Raw genomic sequence first — 10,724 nt, forward strand, 5'->3', positions numbered from 1 at the left:
TAAGACATGCTAGAGATCCATGCAAATTGTGAACACCGGACAACCATGCTGGTTTAGTCTGTAATAATAATGATGATGATTATTCCTTACACTTACGTAGCACTTTTCTGGACACTCCACTCAAAGCGCTTTACAGGCAATGGGGAATCCTGCTACCACCACCAGTGTGCAGCCCCACCTGGATGATGCGACGGCAGCCAGAGTGCGCCAGTACTCTCCCCACACACCAGCTCTCAGTGGGAGGAGAGCAGAGTGATGAAGCCAGTTCAGAGATGGGGATTATTTGGGAAGTTTTGCCGGGACAAGAAGCGGTAACATCGCCCCCTGCGATTTTTAATGACCGCAGTCAGGATCTCAGGTTTCACTACTCTTCCGAAAGACGGCGCCTTTTCACAGAATAGTGTCCGCATCACTATCCTGGGGCATTAGGACCCACTCAGACTGCAGGGTGAGCGCCCCCTACTGGCCCCACTTGCACCTCTTCCAGCAGCAACCAGCTTTCCCAGGAGACTCCCATTCAGGAACTGCCCAGGCTCACACCTGCTGAGCTCCAGTGGGCTGCCAGCTGGGAGCCGCAGGGTGATACGGCTACTTTCTGTGTGTTTTTGTGTAAGCTTGTAGAAGCTCCCGCCTCACGTTGTTTTCCACTCTTTCTCAGTTTCAGCACAGTATTATCCTCCAGCCGAATCAGCAGGCTCCACCCCCGTCGCTGTCCTCCAATCAGTTCAGCCCTCAGCAAGAGCCGCCCCCTGCCCAGGCTGTGACATCATCGCCAGGCAACAGTGCTCCTGCCCAGCTAGCCTCTCTGCTCCAGCAGACCTCGGTTCTGGTGAAGACTCCACCCTCGAGTGAGTTGGACACACCCACCATTGTGCATCAGTGCATCAGTGCACTGTCATTGTATTAACACACTGATGCACAAGGAGACCGTTTTGACACACTGCCACTGGCTAACTGAGGCACTGCTCTGCTGCACTGCTGCACTGCTTCTGAGACACAGACAGCGAAACACAGAAACACTGTTCTGATGCACTGGTGTACAAACAATAAGATACAGACACGAGTACACAGGAACATTGAACTGACACACTGGGACACAGATAACCAGCACACATCAGCACTGAACTGACACACTGAGACACAGATAACCACCACACAGCAACACTGAACTGACACACTGAGACACAGATAACCAGCACACAGCAACACTGAACTGACACACTGAGACACAGATAACCAGCACACAGCAACACTGAACTGACACACTGGGACACAGATAACCAGCACACAACAACACTGAACTGACACACGGAGACACAGATAACAGGAATGCTGTTTATAATCTTCATGCTTCCCCTCTCTCTCTATAGTGCCAAGTGAAGTGAAGGTTTTCTCAGGGGCCCCAGGATCAGCGGGGGCCACAGTCAAGCAAGCGGGTCCTCCAGTGGCCCTCGGACAGACAGTACAGGTGAGTGACCAACACTGACCCTCAGCAACCAGCTGCTCCTCTATCACATTGCGAACATAAATGAGTCAGAAAATTATGAGAATAATAATAATAATAATAATAATAATAATAATAATAATAATAATAATTTCTTAAACTCATTTAGAGCTTTTCTGGGCACTCCAATCAAAGTGCTTTACAGGCAATGGGGAATCCCACTGCCGCCACCAATGTGCAGCCCCACCTGGATGATGCGACAACAGCTATAGTGCACCAGTACGCTCCCCACACACCAGCTCTCAGTGGGGAGAACAGAGTGATGGAGCCAGTTCAGAGATGGGGATTATTAGGAGGCCATGACTGGTAAAGGCCAGGGGGAAATTTGGCCGGGATGCCAGGGTAACACCCCTACTCTTTTTGAGAAACACCCTGAGAAAGGATATATAAGAAGCAGTGTGTTTAAGCTCTTCCCTCTCCTTCTCATCGCGATCGCTCTGCCTCTCCTTCCTCCCTCTGCAGCCGAAGCCTGGCGTGATCAGCACAGTGGGCGGGCTCTCTTTGGGGAAGGGGGGTCTACAGATCCAGGTTTTGGGGACAGGGCTCCCACAGATGACAGCAGCCCAGCCCTCTGTCCCAACACAGACACAGGTGAGGGAAATGATGTGGGAACCCCACCCCCCCAAAAAAAAAAACAGTTGTATATGACAGTGTTGCTGTTTAGTGTGTTCTTTTCTGACACCTGATAGCATGGCGTAGCTGCGGTTTCCTTACGGTTTACTTTATTGCTGTGCTGCAGCAACTGTACGTCTCACTAAGTCGTGCAGTAGCAGCTGTCAGTGTGGCACAGCTGTTGTGCACCTGGAGGTGTTGTCTGACACACTTGTGTTTCTGCCCTCACAGCCTGCATCTCTCAAGAGGCCTTTCAGCCTCCAGCCCAGCAAGGAGGCCAGGTGAGAGCTGTGTGTTGGGACTGTGTGTGGGGCTCTGCGCCCTGGGCACTGGGCATGTGTGTTGCTTTCTGTATTGTGTATGTGTGTGAGTGTGTACTTGTGTTGCCCTGTACTTCTTGGGCATATCTTGGTGTACTGAAACGGACGAATTGTCTTCCTTGTTCTCCCTTACTGTCGCCGTCTATCCTTCTCTCCATCTCTCTCCCTCCTTCCCCATTTTCTCTCTCTCCCCATCTCTCTCATCTCTCTCTGTCATCTCCATGTCTTTCCATCTCTCCCTCCTTCCCCATTCTCTCTCTCTCTCCACCTTTCTCTCCTCTCTCCCCCCCCCCCTCTTCCTCTCTGTCCCCCTCTCTTTCTCAATTTAATTCAATTCAAGGTGCTTTATTGGCATGACCGATGAGTACAATCAGTGTTGCCAAAGCAAAACGAATACAATTCACGTAAAACAGAAGAGAAATCTACAGCCATTTACAACAAGGCCTGTCTCTCCCCGCTGTGTCTCAGGATGCTGGAACAGCTCCGTAAGCAGCAGGGATCCGTGCTGCACCCTGATTACCAGTCTCCATTCCGCTCCTTCGAGGACGCTCTGTACCGCCTGCTGCCCTACCACCTGTACCAGGGCACCGACTCCTCCAACCACGATTACCAGAGAGGTGCTGCCCGAACCGACACCCCCACACCCCAGAAACACACCCCGCTTTCCCAGACACCATCCTTCTCTGAACACTTCTTCCTCTCACTGCGCTGCCTGCAGGGGGTCTGTACTGCGTGCAATCTGCCTCAGATTCCCCAGGCTGTGCAGGCCTGACCGATACATCACAGTGTTGACATCTGTAACAGAAAACATTATTGTTTGAGAGGCTCACTCTCTCTCCAGTGTGTCTGGTGTTTGACTGTCTCTCTCTCGCCAGTTTGTGTGTGTCTGGTGTTTGACTGTCTCTCTCGCCAGTTTGTGTGTCTGGTGTTTGATTGTCTCTCTCTCACCAGTGTGTGTGTGTGTGTGTGTGTGTGTGTTTGACTGTCTCTCTCACCAGTGTGTGTGTGTCTGGTGTTTGATTGTCTCTCTCTTGCCTGTGTGTGTGTGTCTGGTGTTTGACTGTCTCTCTGTCTCTGTCCTTGTAGTGGATGAGGAGTTCGAGAATGTGTCCAGTCAGTTGTTGAAGCGCACCCAAGCCATGCTTAACAAATACCGCCTGCTGCTCTTCGAGGAGTCCAAGGTAAGCTCTTCCAGCCTGTCTGTCCCTCTGCCTTCCTGCCTTCAGATGTCTGTCTGCATTTCTGTCGTCCTGACTGCTCTGTGAGTTCTCCTGTGTCTGATCGTCTCTCTGATGCCCTCTCTCTGCCCAGCGGCTGGGACCATCAGCTGAGATGGTGATGATCGACAGGATGTTCATCCAGGAAGAGAAGACAGCGTTGAACCAGGACAGGATATTGGCAAAGGAGAGACCAGGTACTGGGGCACACCATGTAGTGTGTACTGCCCACACCGTCACCCCACACTCCTCGCTGCCCACAGTGTCATCCCACACTCCTCGCTGCCCACAGTGTCACCCCACACTCCTCGCTGCCCACGGTGTCACCCCATACTCCTCGCTGCCCACAGTGTCACCCCACACTCCTCGCTGCCCACAGTGTCACCCCACACTCCTCGCTGCCCACACTGTCCACAGTACACTTGCCGTTACGAACATCCTTGCTGTACTTTCTACACTGCAGATTGAAGGCATTGCAGGTATACGCTGCACACTGCACTCTGTATATATCATACATTCAGCAGGCTGCATTCTGTATGCCACACACTGCTCTATCCTGAATTAAAGTAAATGCTACCCAGTCTATTAAATGTTCTCCCTGTCCCTCTCTTGTAGATGAATATGTCGCTAACTCACAGTCCCTGCAGAGCATGGTGGCTTCTGCTCAGCGCTCCCTGTCTGCGGACAGTGGTACTGCAAGGGCGTCCGGGGTGGGCGTGCCCGCTGGGGGAGGAGGCGGGGCCACTGCAGCCCAAGCCCCTCCCCTCTTCACCCCCACCAAGCTGGTGATCAAGCAGGGCGGAGGCGGGGCCTCTGTGTCCTGGGCCACGGGCTCGGGCCCACCCCCGACGGCGCCGGGGTCGACAGGGGGTCAGAGCTCGTCGCAGCCGCCCTCTCTTCCGCCCCCGTCGCGCCACCCCTCCGCCGGTCTGGGCGACGACGACGACGACGCCCTCCCCTCGCGCAGCAAGCCGCCGATCAAGACCTACGAGGCGCGCCGGCGCATCGGCTTGAAGCTCAAGATCAAGCAGGAGGCGGGGCTGAGCAAGGTCGTCCACAACACGGCGCTGGACCCCGTCCACACGCAGCAGCCCCAGCCGGCCGAGCCGCCGCCCAGGCTCTCGGTTTCCACAGCAACCACCGTCATCAGGACTCCGCCCCCTTCGGCCTGTAGCCCCGCCCCCACCGCGGCCACCAGCGTAGCAACCACAGCGGCAGGCCCCGCCCACCACCACCTGGCAACAGCCTCGGCTCCGGTGGCATCGCCCCCGTTTTCTTCTTCTTCTTTTTCCTCGTCGTCCTCCTCCTCCTCCTCCGCCCAGATGAACGGGACCTTGGAGCATCAGGAAGGGGACCGGACCAGAAGGCACCCCCTTGCTGCTGGGGCGACGCCGCCGCCCCCCCCTCCCACCTCCTCTCAGACTACTTCCTGTCGCCTGCCGCTGCGGAAAACGTACCGCGAGAACGTCAGCCCCCCCTCCCGGCCGGGGGTGGTAGGCGGGGGGTGCAGCAGGGGGGCCAACCCTCAGCAGCTGCCCCCCCCGTTCCCCGTCGCGCGCCCCTCCCCCCCTCACTCTCGGGGCTCCTCCCCCCCCCCCGGCCGGACCGTGATCGCAAGCGTGAAACTGGAAAACCGGGGTCCCCGGGCGAGCTCCCAGCCGTCCCACGCGCGCACAGGCGGGACGCGGGCGGGCGCCGGGGCGGAGCCGGGGGCCGCCGGAGGCAGGCTGGGAGACGGCGGGGGCAGCAACAGCCGGGGGGGCCGGCCGGGCTCCCCCGGGTTGATCCAGGAGCTGGCCGAAGTCGAGGAGGTGCTGTACCGCGGCGTGACCAAAAACCGCCACCACCGCCAGACGCACTCCCGCCACCGGGCGGAACAGGGGGGCCGGGCCCCGGAGCGAGCCCGGGGGGCCAGATCCAAGAGCGGCGGGGGGGAGGCGGCGGGGGGGTCCGCTGGGGCCGACCGGCACAGTTCGCCCCTCTCCCTCCCTCCCCCGGCGGCCTCGTGCCCCTGGGACTCTGCGCTGCCCGCCAAGCGGCGGAAATCGGACTCTCCGGAAGTGGACAACGCCAGCTTCTCCAGCGGCAGCCCCCCGCCCGACGACTCGCTCACCGAGCACCTGCAGAGCGCCATCGACAGCATCCTGAACTTGCAGCAGGGAGCGGGGGCAGCTGGCGCCGCCAGCGGCAACAGTGGCGGGAGTGTTGGCAGGGGCCAGGGCGCGCGGGGGCCGAACTCGTCCCTTTTGTCCCAGCCCCACCCCTTGCCCCCCGGCGCCGCCGCCGCCGCCGCCGCCTCGGCCCCCTCCTCCTACAGCAGGCCCCCTTTGTCGTCGTCCTCTTCCTCTTCCTCGTCGCCCTTGCTGCCCCAGTGCCCGCAGATAGGGGGCGCCGGCGGGGGCGAGTTCTCGTCATCACGCGGACAGAATGGCAACTTGGTGTCCCGGACTTACAGCAGATAACGTCCCCTCAGCCCGGGAGGGCAGGAGACAGGGAGGGAGAGAGGGAGCGGAGGAAGGAGGTGGCGACTGTGTCTCGATCGCTCCCCGTGCTGTCCAATGTAAGATCGCTGTGTTGTTATTTTTTTTTTAGTGGTCAAAACAGAAAAAACTTTCAAAAAAAGCTACGTGGGGTCATTTTCACGAGATGTGCTCTGGTGTCTCCAAAGACTTGGGGTGGCGTCCTGGTGCTGGGGTCCCGTAGGGGGGTTGGGGGAGGCATGACGTGAACCGAGGCGCTGTGGTCGAATGCCCAGTCCTCTCCGACGCCACGGCTCTCGGGAAGCGTCCGAGACGGAAGAGCTGGTGGTGGTGGTGGTGGTTGTTGTTGCAGAAGGCACAGGTGAGTCTGCAGATGCCCTTCCTGAGCGCGCGGGCAGCACGAGGGCACAGAGAGCCCTCCGGCGCTGTGCGCCTCTCAGGAATGGGTCCGACGCCTCGCTCCACCCTTGGCGTGTCCTGTTGTGTCCGGGAGGAGGGCTGTCGCCCTAAAACGAACCACACCTTAAAAACACTACACCACACCCCGACTCGACTCGGCCCTCCCGGACGGACCAGGTCACGGGCTGCGCTGAACGCTCGCCTCCGCTGGCCAGAGGTCACGACCCCCCGAGCCCCCCAGCCCTGCCCGACAGCTGGACTGTCCCCCCCGCGAGACTGTCCCCCTCGCCGAGCGGAGGGCTGAGGGCTGATCCCCCGGGGGTGAGGAGGGGGGTGGGGGAACTGGGTTTGGGGTTCAGGTCAGCGCTCCTGACCGGCCCGTCTCCCTTAAACGGGCTGTGGACCCCGGCAGCCTCTCGCGCCGGGCAGACTCCGCCGGTGAAGTCGATTAAGCTAGGCGGCACGTGAAGACAGACATCCAAACGTTTCGCGGTCGCTGCCGGCATCCGCTTTGTCTTCTCTTTGCCCGAGCTCTTCGGGGGAGGGGGAGTGCCGCCCGGATTCCCGGCACGGGCCATCTCTCGCCCGGCATCGTTCCCATTCCAGCGTTCCCAGTCATTTCCAACATTTCCCTGCGTCGTTTCACAGTCTCGCTCCCGGAGTTTTTTCGTTTCAGATTTTTTTTTATCGCTTTCTTTTGGGATTGTACAAAAACAAACCAACTCTGGATTTGCATTTCTGGACACTTGTTTCCCAGAGCCCGCGAGGAGACCCCGGCACCGTGCCCCCCCGTGTGGGATCGGCCAGCGGGGTGCAGAACAGCGTCGCGCGCGCTCTGGAGTAGGAGTCCACACGCTGCAGTTCACTCCCAGTGCGGGCCGGTTTCACACACTGCTGCCCGGTGTGGTGCAGCTCGGTACAGTACAGAACAGTGCCGGTCCAAACTGTACACTAGCGTTCAGTCTGGAGCACTGTCGTGCACTTTAGTACAGCGTAGCTCAGTTTGGTCCAGTCCAGAACAGTGCCTGGGTGCGTTTCGTTCCCTGTGAAGTGTCTTTTCCACTAATGAAGTCGCTGCTGTGCGTTGTGTTGTGAAGCGGGGGAGCTCTGGGAGAGAGGGGAATTGCACATGTATAGAGGCGTGACTGAGCAGGCCCGTGGCGATTTCCCAAGCCGCGTGTCGCCCCCGATCTGAACAGGGGGTCCACCTTGTCCGTCCATTCCCGTCTGTCTCGTTTCCTCTCCGCCCGTCTCTCCAACCGTTCGCTGGGACCCGGGCCCCTGTCGCGGCTCTTTTTCAGGCAGGTGGCAAAGTGGAGTAGAGAGGGAGTAAAAGCAGCTGCCCGTTCCCCTGCCCCACCTTTTCTGCACCCCAACCTTCTCTACCCCCCACCCCCCCCCCCCCCCGTTTTGAAGGACAGAGGGACAGGAGGAGGAAGAGAAGGACAGATGTGGGTCCTGACAGCTGACCCCCCTCCCCAAACACACACACTCTTCTCTGCACTGCGTCTGTCTGCCCTCTGCTCTCCTCCTCCTCTCCTGTCGTCATTCTTCCCCCCCTCTCTTCCTGCGCTGCTGCTGCTGGGGCAGGGAGGGGCGCGGCAACGCCAGGGCGCCCCCACTTCTTACACGGGGGGGTTCTCCCGCCAGGTTGGACCCCAGAAGGCTTTGCAGTTGGCCGCGACAGTCGTGGCACTTTTCCCGGCCGCAGTGAGGCGTGAGGCTCGGGGTCACGCGGAGGTCATGCTCGGGGACCGGCGCGCACTCCGGACACTCCTGGTGCTCCGGAGCTGGGAATCACCGGGGAGGGGGAGGCGGCGAGGTGCTGGAGGCGCCCCTTCCCCTGCGGCTCTTAACGATCTGAATCTGCTCGTTAAGGGGTTTGCCGGCGGAGTTTCACGACGCCTCCCGGTTCTTTGGCTCCCGGTGCTGACCCGCGGGAGGCGCAGGGGCCTGGTCGCCCGCGCCTCGGACTCGCCAGCCCGCCGGGGCGCCAGGGAGCGGCCGGGGTGCGTGTGTGCCGGATGAGTCCCGAGTGACGCGCAGCTCTTGGACTTCTGGGTGGTGTGTGAATGGCTCATGCCGGGACGGTGGAGAGGGTTGGGCAGGGTGGTTAGTGCCGCCCAGTACCTGGTGAGCGTGCAGCAGCAGGGCCTGCTGTGTCAGAAAGACACCATGTTCCCCTAGACTGAGGTTACAGGCGTGCCAGGCCACCGATTCTTGTTCAGCAGTGCTGTGCTCCTCTTCCTCTCCATCTCTGTCATATCTCCTCTCTTTCCTCACTCTGTGACTCCTCTCTTTCCCCCTGTCTCCTCACTCTGCCTGTCTCCTCTCCCGCTCCTCTCTCTCACAAGTCTGTCTCTGTGTCTCCTCTCTCTCACACACACGTCCCTCTGCGTGTCTCCTCTCTCTCACACACACGTCCCTCTGCGTGTCTCCTCTCTCTCGCACACACGTCCCTCTGCGTGTCTCCTCTCTCTCGCACACACGTCCCCCTGCGTGTCTCCTCTCTCGCACACACGTCCCCCTGCGTGTCTCCTCTCTCTCACTCACATCCCTTTGCGCGTCTCCTCTCACTCAAACACACGTCCCTCTCTTTTGCACACACGTCCCTCTGCGCGTCTCCTCTCTCTCACACACGTCCCTCTGCGTGTCTCCTCTCTCTCCCACACACGTCCCTCTGCGTGTCTCCTCTCTCTCTCACACACGTCCCTCTGCGTGTCTCCTCTCTCTCCCACACACGTCCCTCTGCGTGTCTCCTCTCTCTCCCACACACGTCCCTCTGCGTGTCTCCTCTCTCTCCCACACACGTCCCTCTGCGTGTCTCCTCTCTCTCCCACACACGTCCCTCTGCGTGTCTCCTCTCTCTCCCACACACGTCCCTCTGCGTGTCTCCTCTCCCACTCCCTCCGTCCTCAGTCCTCTCTTCTGTGTCGGATTGTCTCCCTCCTTTTCTACCTTCGGTCCCTCCTCCACTGTAACACTCTTTGGACAGTTAAACACAGCATAAACAAAAAATTCAGTGACTTTAAATAAAAAAAAACATTTAAAAAAGTAAGAGAATTTGAAATATAGTACTACAGATTAATTTTGTACTGTATTTATTGTGTATAATGACAAACTCTTTTTTTTAAAGAACTGTACATTTAGTAAAACTGTAAATTAAACATTGCTTCTTTTAAAAAAGAAATGGGTGTATTGCAATGGATTTTATTGATTTTTTTTTGTATTTATTTTATTTATATTTATTTTTATTTCAACCACGATTAGTGCTACAGAGCTCTGCTTTATCAAAGGGATCTGGCCTGTCTTCATGAGCGGCTGTGTCAGACCCTCCAGGACAGCCACTACAGCACCTGAGGCTGAACTGCAGTGCTTCTGTCTGCTCTCTCTGCGTCGTGCTTGTTCAGTCCCCAGCACAGTGTCTCTCTCTTTAGGCCTCTGTAGTTGTGCCAGGGCGTGAGCTGGCGAATTCTGCATAGGCTACAAGTGAGGTGGGATGTGTGTGTACTGGTGAGTTTAACACGTAGTGCAGTGCAGGAGAATGAGCTCTAACCTGGAGATGTCTCTCCCTTGCAAGCATCCCAGCAAATCCTAACAGGGTGCATGAGCAAGGATACCCTAACTGACCCAGCCTTATCAGAGCTCAGTGGATCTTGCACCATACATTACCAACTGTGTGCAGAATTAGACAATATCAGTCACAGGCCAGTCTGGACTAGTGATTACTGAACTACAGGGCCACAATATGACACAGCCCAGACTGGTCCGGCGATCTCTGGACTAGAGGGTAACAACATGACACAGACTGGACCAGTGATCTCTGGACTGTAGGGTTACAATATGACACAGACTGGACCGGTGATCTCTGGGCTATAGGGTAACAACATGACACAGACTGGACCAGTGATCTCTGGACTGTAGGGTTACAATATGACACAGACTGGACCAGTGATCTCTGGACTGTAGGGCTACAATAGGACACAGACTGGACCAGTGATCTCTGGACTGTAGGGCTACAATAGGACACAGACTGGACCACTGATCTCTGGACTGTAGGGTTACAATATGACACAGACTGGACCAGTGATCGCTGGGCTATAGGGTAACAACATGACACAGACTGAACCAGTGATCTCTGGACTGTAGGGCTAGGCTCCTGTGCAGGGTGTGTCCTTCTCTGTGCCCCTTG

General features: G+C 57.7%; 1 protein-coding gene across 3 annotated transcripts in view; it reads left to right on the top strand.

Annotated features, from left to right (window-relative positions):
* The window catches only part of bicra (BRD4 interacting chromatin remodeling complex associated protein), a 31,198-nt gene extending 21,476 nt beyond the window's left edge, over nt 1–9,722 (top strand). For all 3 annotated transcript variants that reach the window (XM_069186466.1, XM_069186464.1, XM_069186465.1), the window contains 8 exons: nt 659–848; nt 1,371–1,468; nt 1,967–2,095; nt 2,348–2,397; nt 2,905–3,053; nt 3,523–3,617; nt 3,748–3,850; nt 4,269–9,722. In XM_069186466.1, coding sequence (XP_069042567.1) covers nt 659–848; nt 1,371–1,468; nt 1,967–2,095; nt 2,348–2,397; nt 2,905–3,053; nt 3,523–3,617; nt 3,748–3,850; nt 4,269–6,115 — 2,661 coding nt within the window. In that variant the 3' untranslated portion in view covers nt 6,116–9,722. The remainder of the gene's footprint in view (nt 1–658; nt 849–1,370; nt 1,469–1,966; nt 2,096–2,347; nt 2,398–2,904; nt 3,054–3,522; nt 3,618–3,747; nt 3,851–4,268) is intronic.
* The last annotated feature ends 1,002 nt before the right edge of the window (nt 9,723–10,724 follow it).

This window comes from Lepisosteus oculatus, chromosome 3 (genome assembly GCF_040954835.1).
Source record: "Lepisosteus oculatus isolate fLepOcu1 chromosome 3, fLepOcu1.hap2, whole genome shotgun sequence".
Lineage (NCBI taxonomy): Eukaryota > Metazoa > Chordata > Actinopteri > Semionotiformes > Lepisosteidae > Lepisosteus > Lepisosteus oculatus.